The 12,169-nt window shown below is 40.3% G+C and overlaps 1 protein-coding gene across 1 annotated transcript in view; it reads right to left on the reverse strand.

Moving 5' to 3' along the window:
• LOC111320555 (sushi, von Willebrand factor type A, EGF and pentraxin domain-containing protein 1) overlaps positions 1–12,169 on the reverse strand; it is a 29,135-nt gene that overhangs the window by 12,037 nt on the left and 4,929 nt on the right. The window contains exons 5-18 of the mRNA XM_022923208.2: positions 11,308–11,493; positions 10,557–10,757; positions 10,219–10,476; positions 9,556–9,798; positions 8,500–8,697; positions 7,649–8,209; positions 7,106–7,267; positions 5,851–6,012; positions 5,404–5,565; positions 4,569–4,738; positions 3,759–4,272; positions 3,228–3,573; positions 2,083–2,363; positions 1,739–1,975 (exon numbers count right to left, since the gene is read on the reverse strand). Of these exons, the coding sequence (XP_022778943.2) occupies positions 1,739–1,975; positions 2,083–2,363; positions 3,228–3,573; positions 3,759–4,272; positions 4,569–4,738; positions 5,404–5,565; positions 5,851–6,012; positions 7,106–7,267; positions 7,649–8,209; positions 8,500–8,697; positions 9,556–9,798; positions 10,219–10,476; positions 10,557–10,757; positions 11,308–11,493 (3,681 nt within the window). The remainder of the gene's footprint in view (positions 1–1,738; positions 1,976–2,082; positions 2,364–3,227; positions 3,574–3,758; positions 4,273–4,568; positions 4,739–5,403; positions 5,566–5,850; positions 6,013–7,105; positions 7,268–7,648; positions 8,210–8,499; positions 8,698–9,555; positions 9,799–10,218; positions 10,477–10,556; positions 10,758–11,307; positions 11,494–12,169) is intronic.

Below are 12,169 nucleotides of genomic sequence, written 5' to 3' on the forward strand. Positions count from 1 at the left end.
TGCCTGTGTCATTCATTATATAACATCTCCCTTCACTTAAATTCAAGTTACCACGCCTAATTTTCCATTTCACTATCTTTTCTTATAAGAATCGCATATCGACATTCCTATCCCCGCACAATGAAGAAATTTTTCTCACCGTTGACCTAGCAAAACGGCCTAACTTGCCACGAGTCTCCTAAACCTCAATTTTGTTTTCCCCTCCGAGTATGCCTGTTTCATTCACTAAATAACATCTTCATTTATTCAAATCACCAAGCTTAAACTTTACCATATTCATGTTCATGATTAGTGATAATAAGCATTTAATATCGACATTCCTATCCTTGCAGCATGCAAGACGTTTTTCTCCATGCTTAAACGATCTAATTGGGTGGTCGTAGATTCGAATCCTATTTGGAAGACTAAAAGTTTTTTTCCCCAACCGTGCCTGTGTCATTCAATGAACAACATCTCCCTTCACTCAAATCACCAGGCTTAAAATTTACTGCCTTCCGAAGTAGGAATCGAAAGGTCGTAGGTTTGAGTCCTACTGGAGATCTTATTTTCTGTGAGTATGCCTGTGTCATTCACGGAATAGAATTTTCCTTCACTTAAATCACCAGGCTTAAAATTTACCATCTTCATTTAGTTATTTTACCCATTGCACATGAGTATCTCATATGGACATTCCTATTCTTGTAATATGCAAGACGTTTGTCACCATTGAACTTCTACAACGTAGCTTGCCACGAGTCTCCTATAGCTCAGTGGTAGAGCATCCTAAGTACTAAATGGAAGGTTATCTTATGATGCTTCTTTCATTTAGTCAATGACATCTTCCCTCAATTTAATCACCAAGCTTTGTATTATGTATCGGCATTCCTATTTCCACAGTATACAGTATACCAATTTGAAGGTCATGTTCATTCCTGTTGGGAGCAAACCGATATTTTCCTCTACCAGTATGCCAGTGTCATTTACTGACTAACATCTTCCTTCAGTTAAATCACCAGACTTTAGATTTTCCATCTTTATTTACATCATCTTTTTTTTATTCTCTGAACCAAAATATTGTATATTTTAATATTGCAAGGTAGTCCTGAGGTAAATCCGAGCGTTCTGATGGCTCTTACTTGGTCCTTTTTTGCCATACGGACTGCATTCACGGAAACGGTCATTAGCCGTGTGTTACACAGGAATACTGCCCTAGCTCTTAACTTGTCAGGGCGGAAACAGAGGCCTCGTTTGTGGTACTGTTTCGTTATAAACACTCAACCCGCGAATATTAAAACTTAGCAGTTTCAAATGCTGAGGCGTGCAATGGATGTTTGCGCCCGACTTTCTGCCAAACTATTACATGTTTAAATTTCGCTGAAAATTTGACAACCAACAAACATTTCACGTCGTTGCGAACCCCTCGAGTTTTCTTGTAGTTTAAGCATTAGGACGTTTTAGAACACAATCATATATAACGACATTACGGAGGATAAGAGGATACGTCAAGAGCTTGTTCAGTAACAAATTTCTTTCCGAAGTAAACCTATCATCAAAGCAAAACGTTTAACATCATAAACACCTTACACAAGATACTTTCTAATTTCCTCTGAGGAATATTCACCTCCAGCTCGTTTTTGTACAGACCTTGCGGCTGCTCTCGGTCAAAATTCCCTAGTACGGCCCTCGCACTTGGTTACTAAGAAATTAGTATTTTGATGCAAAATAGCCCATAGAAACGTTAAATTTGTCGTAAACTCACTGGTTTGATAATGGTCAAAGCCTTTCCCTGGAATTAAGGTAGCGTTATCAGAGGACGCCCTACTGAGGTGGCAAGTGCTTCCAGTCTTGTCATAATCAAACGATCTGCAGGGAAACAAGCTCTCTTTCACACAGGCATCTGCACACTCCTCGACACTTTTTCCTCCCAATACTTTGTCAACGTTGTGGGATAGGCGCATGTCCCGTTTTGCAGGAAAGTCCCTCAGAGGACTGGTGACTGAAATTTGATGATGGCAGTGATAGTTTAATAACTAATTTATTCTATTGTACCGAAAAGACCTAAGAAACCCTGTGATTGGAAGGTACAAAATTACTTAAACTCACATTTGCACGCGTAAGGCTTGGATGTGAGAACGTAAACTCCTTGTAGTCCCTTGCGAAAGTCTGCCCATGCCTTTACATTCCCTTCCTCCACCCCACAACTTCGAACCAAGTTGTAGATATCCTGAGGTGTAAGGACTTTGTCCCAAACATTTAATTGGCTGAGATCTCCGGTGAAGGCCTCTTCAGGGCTGAAGGAGCCCCCCAGCGAATCCTGCTCCTGACCTAACACCATAACACCACCACCCTGGATCACCACTCCAGACTGAAAGGGCTCTGTGTATCTACAGATAATTCATCATCGTTAGTTTCCATTGCGTTATTTAGAACAAACATTACTTTGCACTTGTTTACGTTTCTTTGAGTGCCTCTCAGTTTTCCTGCAGATAAAAATAAACTTCAAGTGACACTAAAGTGACACTAAAGAAGTCCCGCCTCCCGGTTAGCTCAATTGGTTAGAGCGCCGGATTGTACGTGTTATGCGGGAGGTCGAGGGTTCGAGCCCCGGCCGGACCAATACTCAATAACTGAGGAGAATAGTCCCTTTTACAGTTGTGGGCTTGGTGGCCAAGCCTTTGAACAGGAGTGAGGCTAAGCGTGACACTGTTGTGATAGAGACCTGTATCTAGTTAGCATGATAACATAGTAATTTGAAAAGCAGCAACATCTCTATCATAACAAGGTCACCCTAAGCCTCACTCCTGTTCAAAGGCTTGGCCACCAAGCCCACAACTATAAAAAGGACTATTTGCTACCTTTCTATAATATCAAGAAATGGATAGATATTCTAGTCTTCTCGGATAAGGACAAATAAACCGTAGGCCCCATCTCCTGCAGGGTTAGGGGTAGGAGACGTTAGTTTCCCACGCACAAGATTACTGTGTGGTGGATGTACTCCTCTGGGGTGGGATGGGTGGGTTTACTGGGCCCGCAGTAATTGGCGCAAGCTGGTGCGGTGTCCCTGCCTGTCGGCGGAGCTAATAAACTATAAACTAATTCTTTTATATCATTATGTCAGTCAAAGCAATAGGCATCTCATGAACTATACTTATGTTCAACATAGCCGACGAGCGTCGTAAACCTTGTAGTTATGAGTTAAAGTTAGAACGTGTTGATTTTTATTTAGATGAGGGAATGAAAAAAATTACTTCTTCACTTGTTGTCCATTCTTGTAAAAGAACCACTTGCCTCCATTGCTGTCCCATGTGATAGCCACGTGGTTCCACTTACCATCGTTAGCTGACGTTCCAATAAAAAGCTTTTTGTTATTAATGAAAAGATCAAAAGCACCATAATCCTGGATAACAAGAGCATTGTCTTGTATTTTGCCCGTCACAACGTTCGAGTAGGACAGCGGTGTCCCTGGATTTTCTGTGTCATCCGTACGAAGCCAGAAGGCGATAGTAAAGGCTCGTAAATCAGGAATGTTAGTTACACTGCTGGATGTGGTCGCCACCCGAAGAGGAAATGACAGGTCGTACGCAAAACAGAGTCCTACCGAAGACACAATACAATATCATGATGAAATCGGCCTACTCATTGATTTTTATGATCCCCTAAAAGATCTTTAAATGGCATTTCTGTTTCATCAATAACAGAAACGAGAAGTGGGCTACAGTAAACTAGATGAATAGATGTAAGAAATAGTATCAGTTTCTCGAGAAAATTCAAAGTCTTACTTTTGCTGCAAGTTTCCCCTGAGTACGTAGGCTTGCAAATACACTCAAACCCATTTTCCTTGTCAACACATTGACCACCATTCTGACAAGGTTCTGACAGGCATTCGTTTATATCCGTCTCACAGTGCAGCCCTGTAAAACCGGCTTTACATATACAAGTGTAACTGTTGATTCCGTCGGCACATGTCCCATAGTTCTGACAAGGATTGTTTGCACATTCATCAGTGTTAACTTCACACTGTATTCCCTCGTACCCAGGCCTGCATGAACACATATATCCCTCGGCCAGACTTTCACACATGGCTTTGTTATTGCACGGAGAGGAAGCACAGTGATCAATCTTCATTTCGCAAAATTTTCCACCATAACCCGGCAGACATTCACATAGAAAATCTGGTGGTTGAACGTTACATGTGGCGCCATTCTGACAAATGTTCGGGCCACATTCATTTGAGGGTACATCGCACCGCTGCCCACTGAATCCTGGGGCACAAACGCACTCGTAGCCATTGACCTAAAATATAATTTGAATTTGGAGCGCGAGGATTGGCTAAGTAATCAGTCTCTTAAGTTCTTCGTCATCCTCTCTTGAACGCGTACTAATCTTTCTTTTTTGGAAATACTTTGTAGTTAATAAACAACGGCAGAGTAAGAACGATGAGTAATTAATTACAATTGTAGACTTTAATTTACGTCCGAACTGCATGACTGCCACATAAGTAATTGTCAAAAAGAGGCTTGCTTCAAAAATTTTAATTTTTATTAATTTTTTGCGACTTAATTACCTTACCATTAATTAATTCCCATTACCTTGTCAACACATGTCGCGCCTTGATAGCAGGGATCAGATAGGCATTCGTCATCTTCGATTTGGCAGAACTTCCCAGAATAACCTGGCTGACATTTACACGTTATGTCGTCTTTTAAATCAAAGCAGTTGCCTCCATTATTACACGGGCTCGAGGAACAGTCGTCGATAGCTGTTAAGAGACAATGGAGTGAAGCGGCGGTCTGTGCAACAGAGATTTTTACCGCGCACGCGCTCTCGTACTTTGGGGTCACATGACATCCAACGATGAAACTGTTTCTCGCTAAAAGTCTCTGAGCAAGCCAAATTGCAAAATCTATGACGTCATAGGGCAAGAGGGCATCATTACCCTGTAATGATGACCGCCATTGCAGGCAGATAGTACGTAACTGACAGTGACGTGAAATTTTTTACACCGTAGTTTTTCGCGTTCTCATAGGCTCCTAAGTAATTTGTATCTAAATTTTCGACTTGTTTTTCCCATGCCTCTTTTAATTTTTTTTGGGGGGTTATTCTATATAAAAAATCACTTAACAACTGGTCTCTCGGGAAACTGACAATTTTGTTTTTCTCAAATCTCAATGTTTCCGTTGGCTCCGTCTCGGGAAACTTTAAGATTCTTGGGAAACAAAATGAGCTGTCTCTCGAGAGACCAATCGTTAATCGTTTCATGCCAGTTATGTACCGTAAATTAAGCATCATTTTTATGTCCAATACCTAACCTAAATACCATGTATTGCAAACTGTAAAGCACTAAAAGTAGTATCAGTTTTATGATATACAGTATGGGATAATGTTTATAAATTTGACTTTTTAAGTGCAAAATCTCTGTCTTACCAACACACATGTCTGCAGAGTCAGCCCCAGGTCCATAAGTTGACTTTCCATCAGTACACTCTGTACACGATAAGGCTCCTATTGCAGTCTGATAGGAACCCTTACCACATGGAGAACAAGGTTCCACGCCATTAGTTGAATAAGTGCCTGGGGTACATTTCACTAAAAAAAAGTTAAACCGTCAGAAATGCAGAGCCTGATTACGTAGCAAATTACAAAATTAGCAAGTGACATTACCTTAGTCAAATAGCTGATATATTCTCTAGAATGTAAACAAATAAGGCAAATGATAAAGAATTTTGTGAATCTTGTGACAGAACAAAAATAATTTAATCCACCTAAAGATAAAGTTAAACCATGTATTAATTAAATGTCAACGAAATGTTGACTAATATCCATGTAAAATCGGCTACAATTCAACCTGCTTTTAAGCTCACTCAGACTTACTTCCGCATTCTTCCCTTCCGCCTGCCGCCGGAAGTATAGTGGTTGTACCCGCCGGACAGGAAGTACAATTCGTACTCATGAAACCGGAAGCGTAAGTGCCACTGGGACAAGGGAAACACTTGGCGAGTCCAGAAGGTGAAAAGTAGCCAGGCTTACACTTCTCTGTCAGTAAAACCAAACAATGAACCATTAAACACGTGAATGATCGACAAAACTGCCTTGTCGTAGCTGGAAAGAAAATTTTAGATTCTTAGTTAAGAATTCTTTACTTAACAAACTTTAAAAAACCTATCAGCAAAAGAGATCATCAAATCAAATAGATTGGCCAAAGAATGGATGCAAAGCCCTGTGGTTGATTCGTTGCCACATGCGTTGCTCGCCTAAACTCACGATCTAACTATTTCTGACAAAAGCCACGCTAGCCTCAGGATTCCAACCAAAGGCGCTCTCAAAGTTTCGGAACTCGCGTCTATCAGGTTACTGAAGGATGGATTTGACAGAGTAGAAGCGAATACAGAAATAGAATCTACTGCTGGGGGCATGAAAGTTTCCCTCCTGGATGGAGAGGACTAGAGTTTATACACAGAAACTATTAAACGCCACCAAAAAAAGCATCGACGCATTTTTGTGGTACTTATTCATGAGAAACAGGCATTGTTTTATCAACCAGAACACTGAACCTAATGCTGACCCAACACCTCGACCCGACTTATCTCCACAAGCAATGCTGAGGTCACTTCATTAAAGGGAACGTCCATCGAACAGTGGCTTAAAACGAAATGAGTTCGCTGACATGGAATCGCGATAGTACAGATGGAGCGCTCAGATTAGTCTTACTCCGCATCAAAAATTACAGCGGAGTCGCAATTCCCGAAGCACTGAGGTCCACGATCTAAAAGCATAACACCCGGTCATCAACAAAAGCGGACCTATGAGGGAACATGTTCAAGTCTAAAAATAATAATGAGGTTGAAATGCCTTTTTAAACTGTAATGATGATGGTGATATCTATGATGACAACAATCTCTCAATTACTAGAGTAATTTTAATGCTGTCTTACTTCCTATCAGAAGGATTTGTATCTATTTGGAATATCGATCGGCCGGAGGAGCACCAGTCCTTTAAACAAATAATGCGCGAGGAGGCTAGGGTTGTTATCTTGTCGGTCTTCCATAATACATCGATTGCTACCATTTTATCACTTTCACCAATACCATTCGCATGAATGGATTTTTATTTCTATTAATATCAATACCTCTGCACGCTGTGAAATTCTTTGAATCCTCGCCTAGAGTGTAGGTTCCTTCTGGGCAATCATAACACTCAAATCTCCCTTCTTGATTTTGGTAAGTCCCCGGTGAACACCTGGTACACTTCTCATGTACAAGATCATAGTATGTCCCTTTCGGACAGCGAACTAATGATAGTGAAAAAAAAATAACACTTCCTAGTCACGTTCTTACCAAACCGAAACCACGACGAAAGTATGTTCTATTATTTGGTATCTTCAAAATGTGGTTAACTTTTTCTCATGATTTTCGTAACTCCCTCAGGAACATGTAATAATTAAAGAGGTAGGGTTCGAACAATTAGGCTTTGCCAATTTCTATGGTTCCTTTCGGAGCTTTAATCGCATGTGATCCTGTCTTTCCCTTCTGTCTCATTGGGATTCTTAAATACAAAACTTGGACAGAAAATAGCTTATATTCAAAGCAGAAAACGCTGTAAGAAGGGCAAAACGAGAAATTTCCAAAAAAGAAAAATTAGATTGAAGAAACAAACTGACTTGACCACTTACTACACCGTTCAATTGCTCCCGTATCTTTGTTGCATTGGCACATGCTGTGTGGCTTGGCTAACCCATCACAGCCAGTTTCAAGTGTATCACATCTTCCTACAACAGCCCCAGTGTCAGAACAATATGCCTCAGCATTAGTAATAGAGTATGTATGATATTCAAGATCGGTTGAAGAACGAAGAGGACTCCAGTCGAGGGACTTCGCTTGTTGATCCAATAGTGGCTTTGCGTCGTTTTCTAATATTTTTTCAAGTTGTGTTACAGTTTGTGGGGCCCCACTCTGTTTCTCTTGCGCTACAATATCAACTTTGACGTACACCTCATTAGCAGACTTTCTTCGACGGCGTTTAGCCGAGCTGGCAGCCCCACAAAACACGTTTACATTACCGACGTTGCAATCCGCCTGATCCCTGCAAAATTCTGACGGGATAAACTGTTGGTTCAGCAAAGTGACGAAATTTAATTTGATTTGATCTTGTGCCTCTTTACTGTTGCAGTCGCCAGCGAAGTAGAAGAACTGTGGTATGAGAGCCATGCGAGCTTTGCTAGGTTCATATCGAACTGGAAAACATTTTAAAATTTGGTTACCTCTTTTTTCCTGTGAAACCGTTCAGACGAAAGGGGTAACATCCAAATGTCTACGTTTTCTCTCTTTCCCTAACAATTACTCAAACAACAATAAAAAACAAAGCAAAACAAGCAAACAAAAGAAGCTAAGTAAACAAGGCGAAAGAATTTTTTTACCCAATAAAGGTCATTCAATAAAACTAAAAAAAAGGTTAAAAATCGATCTTTCTACTTTCAGTTGCCAACAAAACTAGAAAAGAGAATATTTGTGGTGTTTCGCTTACCGGAGCAGTCAGGCCATGGCAGGGGAGAAGGTGGTATCGCTGACCATATTCCGTTACCGCAAAGGTAAGTGATAGCGGGCTGAAACGCGAAGTCAAACTGCTTGTTACAGCTGACCTGACAATATCGATTGCTCACACCAAACGCGTTGCAAGCTAGGGCTCCATTTATTGGGGCGGGGTACATCTCACAAGATTTGGCTGCAAGCGAACATAATCGTTTCGAATTTAAACAAGTGTCCTCTACTGAGGCCTAAGAAAAATCGTTAAAATATTCATCGTACGAAGTTATCAATGTACATTCCGTCTGTATTCTATTTCTTATGATCTTTTCTTCTTAAAGCTTACCTGTCAGGATTCAAATTTAACTCTGTCTACGTCACGAAGCAGAACAGCTTTAAACTAAAATAACGATTCAACAATTCAAAGGTAAAACGCAAACGACGAACGTAAGTCTATTTCTTGAATCTTGATGTTATTTATCGTTGATAACATCAACCCCACCTCTTGATGACACATAATGAACTTGGATTTTGCAGTTCATGGCACCTTACTTGCAATTTTTTACATTATTCCTGTAACCATGCGTAAGTGGACCATAATAAGTATCCGATAAATTTGTTTCCAAATCTTATCCCCACAATGATCTTGACCTCCTATTTACAAATAAGTTTCTCATATTGCTTTTACGTGCGACCAAATGGATGCACCAAAAAAAAATACTTGCAACTTGCAAAGTTCTCACGTTAACAAAGCCATTAAAATGGGGGGGGGTGGGGGGAAAACACGAGTTCCGTTGTAGTTAAAGGAAAATTTCTTAATTGACGTGGAGAAATGTTCATAAGATATCCAACATGAAAATTAATGCGAAGCCAGCTCAGACGAAAAAGGCAGGATATAATTTTTTAAAGAATTTAAAATATACTGTAGGTACTTTATCTCAAGATTGAAAGTGGTATGTGTGAGTCCAAAGATAACGAAGCTAAGCCCCTGTTAAGCAGCAAAAACCACCCCTCAGTTTTGAGGAACAAAATTGCCACTGTTATTTTGGTATATTACCTTTGACGTGGATTTTGAAGGCACAGCTGTCATTGACATTGCCAGAGTGGTCTCTTGCAATATAGTTCACAAACACTTCTCCAATATAGAAAATTTCTCCAGGATTCCGGTTATGTTCAATGATCGGTGTCTTATTGGAATTGTCAAGGAATTGGGGAATCACCCACTGCACTCGTACATTCGCTTGAGTAGTTTCAATCAACTTATCTTCGGGACAAGACGTATAGTAGGGTGCTTCGTTATCTGATCAAATAACAGCCAGCATGTTAAAAAGGGCTTGTGTAGAAATGGGACGGAAATTTACTCTATAGGTGGACTCCTGGATTGAAACTGACCTAAATTGAACTAAACAAAGCAATTGAAAATGTCTTCTTGTATCCCCTGTCCTGAAAAAAAAAAACATTTGGGAATGATAAGATCTATAACCACGCAGAAAAGTGGTCGAAATCGAAGCCATAATCGTTGCAAGGTGACGACGGAGAGCTTATCCATCAGAACAGAGAAAAAGATCGTGAAAATGGAAAAACTTCAAAATAGAGAATAAGATGTCAAAATTCCATTGATGTAGTTCACCCATTTCTACAGACATCTCGCGCCAGGAATTTTAACTTAATGAGGCACTGATAGTTGTAAGTATAACAACTAAACGGACACATCACTCACCTATTACCGTCACTTTAAAGGAACATTTAGCTGCTAGTCCAATTTTGTCTGTCACTGTATACTGGACGGTATACTCGCCGATAAGAAACTTATCTCCGGACTTAAAGTTACTGATAACAGTCACTTTAGCCAGCGGATCAATGCCTATCGAGTTGTCACTGTACGTAGGCTCTACCCATGATACCACCGCGTGATCCTGGTGAAGACTGTTGTTGGTTCTTATGCTCGCAGGACATGTTATGGAAGGCGGTTCTGAGTCTATTAGAAATAGAAAAGGTTGTTGGTGAGAGTTTATGGATAGTGTAATAAGGAGTACAAATCTTGGTTGATTTACCTACCGATACAGGGCTTGTGTTCTCCAGTCCATGTGCCATCTGTCCTACAAAACCGCAAAGTAGACTGGTCTGGTGTACCTTCAAATAAGTAGCCCTTTGGACACTCGAACACACACCTTGAATTAAACTTCAACTCGATAGTGACACATTCTGGTGGAGTTACTTGACTGAGAGAGATGGAGTTTAGTTTCGGACACTTCACCGCTGTGAGGAAATCATCATCAAAAAGTACATTGTTTTTATTTATCTATTTATTTATTGTTTTTATTTATTCATTTTTTCCCTCAATATTAGGGCTCGGCATATAATATGCACGTAATCATGCAGTGGAACTTTCATTCTTTTGGGACTGTAGTGTAAAATTAATTTATCCCAATGTCTTATATGTCCAGAGCATATAAATTGTTGCACGCTGTGCCTTTTGGAAACTGGAGAAATGAAGTAAAGGGGAGTTCAAGTCGTTGAGGTGTCTCAACAATCCCCTCCTTTATACCCATTCTCCCCCTGGAAAGGAAGCTCTCGTTTGCGCGGCATACCTAAGTTTTGGAGACGCTTTCGCAGGTTCATATTCAGCTTTATTTTTGACTGGGCTCTTCACTCGGCCGAAATTAAAAAGTGTTTATCCCCTTTCTTACATGGATAAAAGTGAAGGACCATTGAATGTTTGAAAATGTTTACGCTAGGGAAGGAATTAATGCTTCTTTAATGAGAGAAAATTACAGTTAAATTTTTTACCTCTTTTTACTCTACTTACGTTCGCACGTAACATCTGACCCTGACCAAGTCTTGTCCTGTTGACATTGTCGCACTGGGGTTCCTTGTAAGATATAGCCTGGGGCGCACTTAAACGTGCATTTCGTCTGATATGATAAATTGTTATTCGTGCACGTTCCACTTGGAGGACTTCCGTTCGCCACTTGAATTAATGGACACACGATCTCTGTAGCAAAAATACGCGGGAAAAGGTAAGAATCACTATTAGTTTATCCCTAATGGACTACGAGTAGTCCCTGTATCCAAGCGAAATCTTTCGCACGAGTTCGCAGTGATCTTTTTCTCTTGATATTGAATTAAGACTATGAACCATTCTCTCCCCTGACTTGCCTACATCGTGCATGGCTTCCATTTAGCCACATATGTATCATGTCGCTGTGCTATAAAATTCATTTCGGCGGCTGGAAAATGAACCATTTGAGCCAATTTGGTATTGTAAACATGCATCCTCCATGTAAGATCTTTCACTTGCTACGGATAATTAGGCAGAAAAACGACCAGTGACTAGACAATTTATGGTAACTGTCACCACAAACTGACAAAAATGTTTTTTTTTTCCTTCTTATTTAAAGAAAGCATTTAACGGTTAGTTAAATCGTCGAAAAAATACCGAAAAGTCATAATTCATTGTCATAATTCGAAAGCCAAACAGCCTCCAGCGAGTAGTTCGGAGAGGGGTATGCTCGAGTTTAGATTCCAGCTCGAGTTGGACTTCGAGTTACGTTTCGAGTTTAGTCAAAAAGTGTTGAAGGGCCTGCAAATGATTTAAAGTCTGCTACCTTTAAAGTTTAACTCTGACCAGGATATTTTTAAAGGACTATCCGTAAGGGGTGCCTTAATTC

Source organism: Stylophora pistillata, chromosome 10 (assembly GCF_964205215.1).
Source record: "Stylophora pistillata chromosome 10, jaStyPist1.2, whole genome shotgun sequence".
NCBI lineage: Eukaryota > Metazoa > Cnidaria > Anthozoa > Scleractinia > Pocilloporidae > Stylophora > Stylophora pistillata.